Source organism: Cladophialophora carrionii (genome assembly GCF_000365165.1).
Source record: "Cladophialophora carrionii CBS 160.54 unplaced genomic scaffold supercont1.1, whole genome shotgun sequence".
NCBI classification, from domain to species: Eukaryota; Fungi; Ascomycota; class Eurotiomycetes; order Chaetothyriales; family Herpotrichiellaceae; genus Cladophialophora; species Cladophialophora carrionii.
The window spans coordinates 3,121,854-3,134,448 of NW_008481816.1; the positions used below are offsets into that span (position 1 = coordinate 3,121,854).

The window sequence follows — 12,595 nt, forward strand, 5'->3', positions numbered from 1 at the left end:
TTGAATTCAATTACGTATCATTCGAACGGCCAGACAACTTCATCCACTTCTCCATTCCGACAACGCTTCATCAGTCACTGTCTTGTACTAGCAGTCAGAAAGCAGCGTCGTTGAACGAGGTTGTATCAAAATCTGCAAGGGTTGTTGCAGGCTGTGGGGAAAGTTCAACGTATCGCCCGACCACTACCATGGCATTGCCGATGCCCCGACCCACGAACCCGCCTCTGGCATTGTTGCAATATCGGGTCCTGTCCTTCGACGTCTACGGCAGTCTGATCGAATACAAGGCTCACATCCTAGACGCCTTCCAACCTCTCCTGTCTCGACTGCCGTCGTCGTCGCCATTCCTCAACCCAGAGCCGTTGTCAAGCACAATCCCCAACTCGGCAACGGTGGGGTCAATTGAGTTCTTGAAACTGTTCCAACGGCAGGAAGACGCCATCAAGCTCGAGAAGCCGGTCAAGCGCTTCGACCAGATCTTGCAGGAGATTTGGAGACGCGTGGCGAAGGAATTGAACGTGGACACCTCAGAGGATGAGGCCCGACGGTTTGGAAGCGAGGACGTCATTGCGAGTTGGCCCACGTTTCCCGGCACGCTGGACGCGTTGAAGACGTTGAGCAGGCATTTTCGACTGGTGGCCTTGTCGAACATTGATCGCTACGCCTGGGACATCACGGCCTCGTCGGCGGCGAGCCGGCTCGGCGAGATTGAGTGGTGGAAAGTCTTCACGGCCGAGGACTTTGGCGACGACGACGACGACGACGGTTCTCGTGCCGATGATGCCAAGTTGGAAACTTTGATCCAGTACTGTGTCGAGCAAGGGGGGATCAAGAAGGACGAGATCCTGCACGTGGCGCAGAGTCTGGGCCATGATCAAGCGCCCGCGAAGAGGTTGGGCTTGAGTTCTGTGTGGCTGATAGGCGACGGACCGCGGTGGGGTAAGGAGGCCGAGAGTCAGATGGCGCTGGAGAAGGAATTGGTGGGTTATGCTTGGAGATTCCAGGATTTGAGGGCATTCGCAGACGAGGTTGTACGAGTTGCGGAGGGCTGACAAGAACCACGGCACCGCTGGCTGAGGTGGTGGGTCCTGCACCACACGGACTTGGGACAGTCAGTCAGCTTCATCAACGGCGTGTCCGCCAACCTCGCGATAGCCGGATTGGTCACAGACATGTTGCGTCGAAGCTAGTTAATTACTGCGTGGGCGCGCCTTCAAGGCTTGCAAGAAGTGAGAAAGTCACGTTTGGAGCGCAATACGTCTGCAGTTTAGCGTAGTCGGATGAAACCCAGAGTGAGAGAGGCATACCTCGTAGAGTCCCTATCGGCACACAGGGAATACCTAAGTATGTATTATCGGTTGGCGAAGAAATCCTCAGGACTACTCGCAGCCTCGTACGCGCTCATTGGCTCGCGTTGGCTGCGTCGGCTGCGTCGACTGCCTTGTTCGGCCTAGCGTGGATCGTGGGGGCCCCTATCAATTGTCGTGCCATCTACTCCCGTGAAGAAGAGTAAAAGTCCGGCTCGTGGTCTTTCTGCTCTGTCTGTGGTATTGTTGATGTGGTGATATGTACTACGATACTGCTTTACGTAACTTTCAGCGTTGGATCCGGAAGATGAAGACTCGACATTCCCGCCACTAAATGATCCTCTTCGTAGCACAAGACATGGTAGTTCGTGCTCGTCTTCACCTCGTCATTGTCCGGATATGCTGCGACAGACCACCTCAGAGTCTTGAGGTCATCCCCCTCCATAGTATAGTGGACATCAGCGGCATTGGAAAGATTTCTCTGGTCACCTTCGTCGTAGAAGATCTTGCCAATGAGGAAAGGTATCGATTGCTCGTTTTCGCCCATGTCAACCACCCTTTTAGGAGGGTTGCCATCGGTGACTGGCACCTGTGTTGTTGTTGCCATTAGCGAGACCGTCCAAGTCACAGTGCAGCTTCACTTACCCATTCGCAGTTTCCAACATCAACGAGAATTTCGCACCGGTAGTAGTCGTCTTCTCCGGGGTGAAAGACCTTGGGCCCAGAACAGGTTTGCTTGGGGTAGGCAATCCAGCTGGCGTCCTCACGAAACTATGGTAGCAGTATTAGTAAACTGAATGCAGTGTGACAAGCCAGAAGGCATACCTCTCCGACGACCTTCCAACCGGCAATATGATATATCATGTAGTACATCTTTTTATCAGCATCCATGAAATGTGGAATCGAGTCGCCCCAGTGTTCCGGTCTGAAGCGTGAGAGCGGGACAGTCTTTGGCCATTTGGAAAGTCGCTCGCTCGTGAGAGAAGCTTCCTTTAGCCGTTGTGGGCCCAGGATAGCACGCAAGATCATCTCGATGCGGTCCACATGTGGCTGGAAGTGGTTTCGCCAGACTAGGCCGTCGGGCTTGAGCAACGTGCGGATGTCAGTACGAGCCATGCTAGACAGGCTGTCTCCACAGATGCGGGTTTTATTACGCTCATGTGAACGAGTGATGCTATCGTATCGATAAATGAAGGTTCCGTCTTCCTGTGTGGAAACTTGAACGTCTCTATGCTTCGAGACTAGGAGATCGAGGTCTGCGAGCCGGATACGTGGACATAGGATGTCGTTTGGAGAGCCTGCATCGTTGATGTAGTATTTGAACGTGCGAGCAATGAAGTCATCTTCATGCCTGTGTGCAAGGTTCAGCATGCGGGAGGAAAGGGGTGGGCCGGACCAAGTCTTACAATGCTTCGGTCGTCAACAGGCTTTCTCGGCGATCCTTGTATTGCTCCAGGAGTGATTGCATGACTTCTACGCGCTCTTTCGCCAGCAACATCAGATTCTGAGAATCAGATTCGATCATGATGTCTTCCTTATCCAGCCTTCCGAGCAGGACATAATAGCCACGGAGAAGGATTTCTAACGCTGCCGCGGCTGCATAGCGAGGGAGATGGTTCGTCTTGATGTAGTAGGTTCCGTCTGTCAAATTGTCGATGCCACGCTCGACGCGCTGCAAATGGACGTTCACATTCTTGCGCTGCACCTCGATCTGTGCCTTCAGCTCGTTTCTCTTGCGGCGGATATGATCAATCGGAACATTGCTGACTCCTCTATTTTCCACCTCCCCGAGGAATGGCACTGTTTCCTCTCGCAGGAAGTCTCGGATGGAGGCTGAGTCGGCTTGGAGATAAGTGACCTCATGGTCGTCGAAAGTGTCTTCCAACACTTCTTTGACGGCAACAACGATGCGGATCGATTCCGGCTCCAGATCTCTTGCTGTCTCGAATACTCCAAGATACCGCTGCCGCAGGACATCGGCTTCAGCTATATTGTTGAGCTGTTTTGCATTTTCTGCGATGTCGTCTGCCAGGCTCTGCAGTATATCCGTCACATCGAGAAGAGGTTTAATCCCCAGGATAGGTGCTACAAGTGGCAAGCAAATATCGAGAAAGTCGTCTCTATTGAGCTTTCCGGTGCTGAGCTCAGAGGCCGCCGCGAACAATTTTACGTTCGATGGGTCTTTGACAGTTATGCCATTGGCGGCGAGGTTTTGTAGAATAAACCTCGGGTCGACAGCCTCAACGGTCGAGGTGGATGGGGTAGTTGCTGGTGTCACTTTTGCGGCGGCCAGTGCCATGGCTGAAGGATAGAGCCACGGGGGTGAAGGAGGAGGTGGGATGGAGCTGAAGCTCTGGCGCCATCTCAAGAGGTAATATAGGAGAAGATCTTCTGCCGTTTGTGCAACCTTAACATCATGATTGAAGGTCAGTGATCCCTCGTACGGAATACTATCGATCCAGAGCCACTCGAGCTGAAAAACGAAGACGCTTGTCGACGGCTTTTGGTCGTGGCTGACGTGGTTGTTGCTGGTGGTTGCGGAGCTGTGAAGCGACATAACGAACGGAAGCATCAGACCCTCTCGGCTGTCTTGCCGTATCGGATTACGCTAACCTCATTGGTGCATGCGCCCTCCACCATTGAGCCACTATTCATGCTGAATTTTCTGATTGGCCCACGTATCTCTGGCGCCCCGCCTCTTCAGCCGCAGCTGCTGCTTGCACTGCATCGTGCCAAAACGAGTCTGAGCCTCTCGAGACTGTAAACTCATCTGGCCAGGGCTGGCCTCTCTTGGCTCTTCACGCCATCTTGGGAGGCGTCCAGGGCGTCTCCAACAGCAACTTCAAATGCCGACTGAGCGCTTGCTGCCTGTTCGAGCAAATCACGACAACAACGGTTCTACTCAATGGCCAGTCACCTAGCCATATCACGGAGGTGCGATGCGTGTCGTTGACGGCGCAAGGAGCTAGATTACGCCGTCTCACCATAACATACTCGCTCAGGCAGGACTAATGGGGTATCAACAGTGTGACCTCGCGGAACCTGAATGCGACAGATACGTCTTGAGGGGCGCCAAATGCGGCGGGCCGAGCAATTGTCGACTCTACGTCAATTGAAATGCCCAGAACTTGCGTACACAATTTCACGGTGGCGCCCTCAAGGTGGCCATGCAGAGACGTTCAGCCTACCACGAGCCTCACCACGACTCCATAACACCTCCTACTGTGGTTGCGGGTCGGGTTCTGCCCAGGGATGCGCTTCAACGGCTCATCCAGGAGAGCGATGTATCCTCTGTGAGAGCATACAGTTCTTTCATCGCAAAACCCGCCGGGTTCTTCCCCAGTCACTGCCGTATCTGCAGTATTGTCTGGAAGGCATCTTCGTAGCGCAAATCGCTATGAGATTCGTGTGCAGATACTTTGGCCGCCTACCACGACCTAGCGATCGACATCTCTCAGATTTTGTGGCAGTCCAGTATCAGCAAGACTCCACGCCACCCTGTCGTCCAGGATATAAAGGTCTAAGCTGCAGATCTTTACGGGCGTCACTCATGAATTCCCAGACTTGCTTATTGCTCTCATCGGCTCGTCATCAAGTGGCATGCCGAAAAAGGAGACATGCAACTGATGATATCCAAAATTGGACACGTTCGACGCGGCACAGGGCTATCCGACTTATCCGAGCTGTTCCAACACCACTCTACTTGGGACTCCCATACCCGCTTGACGTCCTCACTCCTTTGTTCGCCCTCGCACTTCTCCTCACCGGGCTGCCGTTCTTTTGCTTCAGATCTTTTTCTTGCCGCTGGACCTGTCGCTCGATATTTCTCACTGCCTCGGCCACTTTGCCACCAGGTTTCGGCGCAGGCTTGATTGGTTTCTCCGACTCGAAGCTACCTTCCGCTTGTCCGGCATCCTGGCTCCCCTTCTTGACCTGCTCGACAAGCTTGCCGACCGACTGAGTTGGCTTTCGTGTTACGTTACGGCTCTTCGGTTTCGTCTTCGTGCCAGTCGTTGAGCGCTTCTCGACCTTTGAGCCCTGCACAGCTGATTTGCGCCTGTCGCTTCGTTTCGGCTGCTTGATTGGTGACTCGGGGACTGTTGGAGGGAGTGGCCTCTGTGGAGACCGGGATTGATGCTCTGCGGGATGTAAGTCCGGTGCAGAAACAGACACATCGCGGCCTAGGGTTGACGGGACAATCGTGCCTCCGGAAGCATCGCGCATTTCCACGTCGCCTCGATTTGAGAACGGCGACGGCGTGAATGAGCGATCCTCATACGCGGGGGTTGTTTCCCGTATCCAATCTGGAGGAGGGTATTCCGGTTCCACGCTCTGTCGGACGTCAGTCTGGCTTGGGGGCATCGGCTCGGGCTCCACACTGTGTCGAGCATACTCGTGCAGCACATCAGCAGCATAGGGAGTCGAGGCGCCCGAGTCGGCTGGTGGACGCGGAGTATCCGGACGACTTGGAGGTATTGGGCTTTGTCGACGAGATGTGGCAACCGCCGCTGGTGTTGATGTTGCTGCGGCCGTCGGATGTAAGAAGCCACCAGTAATCGACGGAGGTGCATCTGGCAGGGTTGGGGCCGCCGGGCCTTGGGTCAAGCCTACATTCAGGGGATGGTTGTATTGGCCCGAAGACCACGTCGCTGCCGTCCGAGGGAATGGCAGAGGCGCTAAATCTTCTCGTGGCTGTACCCACTGTTCTGGTGCAGATAGTGGTTTGCGACACCTGCATCGACCTGGAGGACAGTGACAAGCCCCATTGGCACTGCAAGGGCAGTCGTGGTCTTCGTCTGAGACTCTCTTCTGCTCGAGCTTGAAGAACCTCTCAGATTCAGGAATCCGCGGCCATAGACCCGAATGGGTCGATGGAGGTTCCATTTCCACCTCCACCTCCACCTCCATCCCAGACTTACCGTGGCCGACATGATGCTCCTCGCAGCCGGCACAACTGCAAAGTCCAGGCAGACAGACACACCTCTCCTGCGTGTTGGAACCGCCGCAACAAGGCCCATGCTGTTTGGCAGTTTCAGTCGGTGCTTGAGCATTATCACCATCGCCCTCGCCCTCTCCCCATTTCATCTCTGCCTCCTGGCGCAAGTGTTCCGCCTGCTCGGCGTGGTCACAGCCTGAGCAAGGACAGTACAGAGGATGGCAGGAGCACTTTGAAGGCTCGCCTCCGCAAGGACAGCCACACGATCCTGCGTCTTCTTCTCCCACCGAACCCTCGGCATTGTTCGTGTCCGTGTCTGTGTCCGTGTCCTTCCACTTTCCCTCCGCCTTCTCTCCCTCGTGCATTTTCTTTTCTTCCGCCTCTTTCTCCCTCCTCTTCTTGGCCCTCCTCTCCTCCACCAAAGTCTCAACCTCCAAGTCAATTGTGTCCATCATATATAATCTCTGTTCCTCGCTCCAAAGATTCGAATCATGAGGCCCGCCCTTCCCGAAATGTTCCCCGGAAAACACCTCCCTTCTCCGCCTCTTGATCTCCCTGGCTCGCCACGCCCTCTCCTCAATCATCTCTCGTCTCTCATCCGGGTCCGCGTAAGATAACTGCTCCGCTTCGCCCTCCTGTGCGGGCCCACGTTTGTCGCGCGCATAGGGACCCCGTCCCTTGCGTTTGAGACGTTCATGATAAAGGACGCGGGCGTACTCTTTCTCATCCTCGCTCAGAGGACGCAGGGGCGGCGCCCACGTCGGTTTGGACTGCGTGGCGTATTGGGCGAAGCCTTGGAGTTTAGGTTTGGTTTCTGGAGACCTGGCTGGCTTCCAATACACGTCGTCCTCTTCGGGTTTGTATCGGTCGCGGAGGTGTGCCCAGGGTGTCGAGTCGGCGAGTATATCTATTGTCTCGGGGCGCGGAGGGGGCCATGGGTCGTCTTCGTCGTCGGAAGATGTTTGATTTTGGTTTTGATTTTGGTTTTGATTTTGGTTTTGATCTTGATCTTGATGCTGCCTTCCTCTTTCAGAATCGTGTCGATACTGGGTTTCATCGTGTGGATCACCATGGTTGTAGTCATGGTGATCGTGATGATCATGGTCGTGGTCATGGTCATGCTCGTGGTGGCGTTCATCGTCGCAGAAGCCTTGCTCTTGCTCTTCCTCCTTCTTTTCATCACCATCATCAGCTACACAATGGTACGCCTCTTCAGCATAATCCTCATGGTGTACTGAGTCTTGCGTATCAGGTGGAGATTCCCGTCCACCCTCATGTTCATGTCCAGATCGATCCATGTTATGGTCGTCGTCGCCTCCGCCGCCGCCGTCTTCTCCTCTACGACCTCCACCGATACCATCACCATCACCGTCATCGTATCCACCACAGTGCTCATCTTCATTAAATGGCGCTTTCCCAGACCCGGTCCCAACACTGTCTTTCGGCTTCTTCAGCTCTCCTGGCTCTCCTGGATCTTTCCCCTTCCCTTCATTTCCCCCTCCCACGACCGCCAGCCCCAGCACCTCCCCAAACCCAACCGCCGGATCGGGCTGGAATTCCCACCGCGCTTCCCGTCTCTGTTTAGCCAGCAGGAATTGGTCGTCGTCCCAGCCCAGATTATCGTTCCCCGAGGGCGTGCGCGCCGGGTCGTGCTCAGCCCACCCCTGCTCTGCGAATAGATTGGCGAGGAGGGTTGAGCTGCGGTGGTGGCTGTGTTCGCGGAGGGAATCCGGGGTTACGTTTTGACTCTCTCTCGCACTCGCACCTGCATCCGTACCCGCGCCCATACCCTCTCTCACGAGATCCGCGGACGTCGAAGGTGAAATAGACTCTGGAGCCGTGTTCGGACTGGAACAAGATTGGGTGCTCATATCCATATCCATATTCACATTCATATTCATGTTTATATCCAGTCTTGGTACGGAAGGCTGCACTGAAGGCACAACAGTCGTGTGTGCATGCCCAGTGTCGGTCTGGTTCCGCGCCTTCCCCCACGACACGTCCTCTACAGTTGCTTCGGAGGCGCTGTCGCCGAACAGGGAGTCCTTGTCTGAGGGGCGGGTGTGGCGGTCGATACGATGGATGCTGGGTCCAGGCAAAGGTCCCGTACCAGGTCCAAGTTCGGATCCAAATCCAGACGCAGATACAGACACAGACACAGATGCCTCGTCTTCACCTTCACCTTCATTTGCGACTTCGGCTTCGGCTTCGGAACTATATTCTTGAGCCACTCTATGTAGGTGACCACCACTTATGTCGTCTGCATGTGAAGCTGAGGCTAGCTTGATGGGGCTGCTGTTCAGGGTCGCCGCGTGGAGACCCGTGTCCGGCGCGTAAAGACCTGCGTAGCTGGTGGGGTGTTCGTCTTGTCCAGTGTCAAGGTGCTGCTGTTCCTGCTGTGGTGCGGCCGAGAGCTTGACGTTGACCTCCGCGGAATCGCTACTCTGTTGGCGTCGTGCTTCGTCAGTTGTATCGGCACACCAGGCTCCGGACTCGTCGTCTTCGAGCCAGGAGGATGGCATGGCGTCTAAACTTTTGTGGGCCTGTGTTGCCTTAGTTACTAAAAGTCCTCGCTTCAATCTGCTTCCTATGGGCGTCCAGCCCGTCTGTTAGTCCTGTGAAGTGCCCTTTCCGTCGCAGGAAATAGATAGACGAAGAGGGGATTCAATGCCAAAAATGACAATAACACATCGATGAGTCGTGGGGACAAAAAACAAACATAGTAACAAGGGACGAACGGCTCTTGCAATCAAACTGGAATTGAACGGTCAAAACAAAGGGAATGGCGGGCCGACTATACGTTTGTTGCCAGGGTTGTGCCTCTTTCGGGGAGGTTGGAATGTGGTGGTCGGTTACCTGGGACTTGACATTTCACAACACGACGAAAACCGGGGACGCGGTGGAGGCGCCGCCGCGGTGGACACGGAAGTAACTCCTACCTAACAAGGTAAGCGTAGAGCCGATTTTGGTACACTTTGTCCGGCGCAAGAGGCGCAATATTTGTCTTGTTCCGCTGGCGAGACGACCGCCAAACCGAAGAGAGAAGAGTATGAGATCGGAGGTTGTTCAAGCTGTACTTGTCGCGTAAAAGTTCTTCATCATCGCGCACATTTGAGTGCGAATGAGATGCATACCTCCGGCCATTACTGCCTGGCTGCATCAAGTCATATCACCACATGAACATTTCCAAGGAAAGACGTCACCGTTCGATTCCATCATGCCTCCATCCCAAGACCGCTGCTTTACCTGGATAGCGAAATGCTGTCTCAAACCACCTAATGGAGTGGTGGTGGTGCTAGGTCGTGTCTCGGTGCCATGACCGTCCAGCGCATACAGTCCTTGAATAGCATCCCGCCGATTACGGGATATTTGCCCATTTTCATCTGAGCCATCACGTCGTTTGTGAAGATACCTGCCACTTCCAATCAGTAATTGTCGATTGTAAGGGAGGAGAAAAACTGAATGTACTCACACTTCTCCACAAGCAGTGACTCGAAGGCGTGATAGCAATCGCTGGTGCCATAGTCCGGCATGTTGATCCCATTCCTATGCTTGTCGGTCGCGGAAGAACATCCGTTGTAGTCGAAGGCGAGTCCAAAGACGATCGGATAATCCTTAAGGAACGTGGCGTAGTATCCGGGGAACTCCCACAGCTCGCAAACGCCCGGCACCACATTGGCTGCAGGATTACCACTACCCTCGTGGATGGTGAAGTTAAAGGCCTTGTCGGTCAAATATTCGCAGAACCGCCAGAGCTGGCCCTCCTTCCGGTCTTCCCCGATGCCCGGGCCGTACACGACAAACGGCGAAAAAGGCATGCCTGGCGTCCAGGTTGCAACCGCTTTGTTGGTAGGAGTCGCGCATTGCACAGTATGTGGCGGAACTGGCGGTGTGGTTGTGACGAATCCCGTCCAGCTAGCACATGAGGATATACGAAGTCCCGTTCCCTGTTGAACGCCGGGTACTACCGTCTGAATGGCCCACGGACTGTCACAAGAGGTGGAGCCGAGGTATGCTGTTCCTTCACAGGTGAGAATGGTCAAACTGTTTTCACCCAACTGCTGTGCCAAGGTGGCAGTCAGAGTATGTGGCCCTGAAGGGGCAGTCGGAGTTGGTGGCAGCGAAACAGTCCCAGTGAACGGCACGCCTGAGGCTGAGAAGTCCCAGGGTCCTCCAGGGGTCGAACATCCGGTGGAGGAGGATATGAATTGCGACGTCACACGCGTTCCTCCTGACACAACATCTCTCCAAACGTTGCAGTCTGAGTCTGTCAGCACAGTGGTGAAGTACAGCAGCTCGCTGGCTGTCAGCATTCCTGGTGAGAAGGAACTTGTCGACAGAGTGGTACAGGGTCCAAAGCTAAATGGGCCACATGCCGGCAGCACAGAGCCTGTCACAGTGGAGATTACTGTGGCTGAGATCAATTGCCCACCAGAGACCAGCTCGCTCCATACCTTGCCGTCAGAACTTGTACGCGTCACTGTGTAGTCTAGCAGTTCCGTGGCGACCGACGCAGTTGTGATAGGAGGTGTGGACGACGTCGTCGGTGTTGGCGTGCGACTAGCGGTGCTGGAGGATATGCGCGACGTGCTAGTGGGTGAGAAACCTGATGAGGAGGATGCAGATGTCGACGTATTAACCATTGGCGTCTGAGTGGCATTGTTGAAAGTTGCAAACTCCGTGCTATTTTCCGTGATGATGGGAAACTGGGTAATCCAGTTCGCGATCTGGGACGAAAGAGATGGGTCGTTCCACCACGGACTCAATGTGCAAGCAGGGGCCGCAGACGTAGAGTTCAGAGAAGTTGTCGTGGTGGCAGTGTTTGTGCCAGAGCAAGTCGTGGCAGTTTCGCACGAAGTAATGGTGGTCAGATCTGGCAAGACAGTGCCGCTCGACGTCACGTTGGACACTGTTTCACTGCACGTGATGTATTCCCCTGCCGAGCAGGAGCTGGACGAACTGGATGAACTGGAGGTGGTGGAAGTACCGGAAGTACTGAATGACTGTGATGGGTCTGGGGAACCTGATTGTTCAACCCCGGGTTCGGGCCCTGAGTTCTGCGAATTGCCAGTCGTGCATGGTGCTGCTGTGCAATGTGTGACCGGTAATGTCAATGAAGCCGATATCAACGGCGGAATCGGTGGAAAATGCGGAGGTGATGGCGGGAAAGGGAACCCGAACTTGCCTAAACATGGAATGTGGCAGTTTGTGAACAGACTGAGGATACATTTCACTGCATCACCGGCCACTGACATCGGATTTCCGCAGCTATCTTTGCACAATGGGCCGAGGCATTTCCAGTCCAACGACGGGAAGACGATCCAGCCACCTGCGATAGTCTTTGTGCTGTAGGTAAGTGTGGTTGTGTACGATGCCGAAGTTGTACTGGAAGCTTTGTTCGTGATAGGGCAGCCGTTGACCAGATCCCATTGTGTCGTTGAGCTATCGTCACAAACACCACTGGGAAGCGCATGTGAGGGTCCAGATGGCCCAGCCGTGACCGCACACCACCATCCCTCACCACAGTGTGATCCAGAGGGTCTGTTCTCAAGGCACAAATCATTCGAACCTAGCCAACACTCCGGGCATAGGCAGTGAGCTGAGCTCTGAACAGTGACGATGGCCTTCCGCTCATTGGTTGTCGTACTGAAGTCTTCAGAAAGCGACAGTGGATATGTCCAGCACCATGGCTCCAACGTATACCACGTCCAGACATTGAGTTCCGGAATCCATAAGTCGCTGTACGAACATGTAGGCTTCGGCCCGACCAAGGATACGGTAGGCAAGGTCACCGTCGGTGGTGGCGTCAGTGTCGGCTCGAACACAGGTCCCGGGACGTTAGACGGGAAGGCGATGATGATTGAGCCCGTGCAGGAATCATCCGTGCATGTTCCAGTCGAAAGATCGGAAGGAAGAGGTGGAGGTAGAGGTACGATTGTGATTCCGCTCTCGCTGGCCTGGGAGCTATTGGTCGTGGAGGAAATCGGAATGGGGAGATCAACACTACCAGATTGACTGCTCGACGAGACTTGGACTGAAATAATGGTTGATCGGACGACAGTTACGAATGTGGTGTAGTCCAGACTGACGGTGCTCGTGAGTAGGGCGACGACCTCGGAGGTTCCATTGCCTGAAGAGGCTGGTGATGAAACAGATCCTGCCGGAGAAGAGCTATTTCCTGCGGGGGATGTCGGGACGTCCGTCACTGACTCCTGCGATAGCGATGACGACGTTGAGGAGGAGCTTGAAGTAGAAGTCAACGACTCCTGGGACTGTAAAGCTGAGGTCGAAGTCACTTCACTGGTAGATGTCCCACTTGTCGCTGCAGACTGATCTGTCGAGGTGGAGCTAC

General features: G+C 54.6%; 5 protein-coding genes across 5 annotated transcripts; 2 read left to right on the forward strand and 3 right to left on the reverse strand.

Annotated features, from left to right (window-relative positions):
* Positions 1–188: 188 nt before the first annotated feature.
* Positions 189–1,052, forward strand: G647_01106 (uncharacterized protein; the record flags this gene model as incomplete). Its single annotated transcript, XM_008724507.1, has 1 exon — positions 189–1,052. The coding sequence occupies one exon, from the start codon at positions 189–191 to the stop codon at positions 1,050–1,052; it is 864 nt and encodes a 287-aa protein (XP_008722729.1).
* Positions 1,053–1,584: 532 nt separating this feature from the next.
* G647_01107 (uncharacterized protein) lies at positions 1,585–3,864 on the reverse strand (the record flags this gene model as incomplete). Its single annotated transcript, XM_008724508.1, has 4 exons — positions 1,585–1,896; positions 1,953–2,078; positions 2,133–2,658; positions 2,714–3,864. The coding sequence occupies 4 exons, from the start codon at positions 3,862–3,864 to the stop codon at positions 1,585–1,587; spliced, it is 2,115 nt and encodes a 704-aa protein (XP_008722730.1).
* Positions 3,865–5,006: 1,142 nt separating this feature from the next.
* On the reverse strand, positions 5,007–8,765 carry G647_01108 (uncharacterized protein; the record flags this gene model as incomplete). Its single annotated transcript, XM_008724509.1, has 1 exon — positions 5,007–8,765. The coding sequence occupies one exon, from the start codon at positions 8,763–8,765 to the stop codon at positions 5,007–5,009; it is 3,759 nt and encodes a 1,252-aa protein (XP_008722731.1).
* A 753-nt stretch (positions 8,766–9,518) lies between these two features.
* Positions 9,519–10,061, reverse strand: G647_01109 (uncharacterized protein; the record flags this gene model as incomplete). Its single annotated transcript, XM_008724510.1, has 2 exons — positions 9,519–9,655; positions 9,716–10,061. 2 exons carry the CDS (start codon positions 10,059–10,061, stop codon positions 9,519–9,521), a joined length of 483 nt encoding a protein of 160 aa, XP_008722732.1.
* An 880-nt stretch (positions 10,062–10,941) lies between these two features.
* Positions 10,942–11,595, forward strand: G647_01110 (uncharacterized protein; the record flags this gene model as incomplete). The annotated part of the gene is made up of 1 exon (XM_008724511.1): positions 10,942–11,595. One exon carries the CDS (start codon positions 10,942–10,944, stop codon positions 11,593–11,595), a length of 654 nt encoding a protein of 217 aa, XP_008722733.1.
* Positions 11,596–12,595: the final 1,000 nt, after the last annotated feature.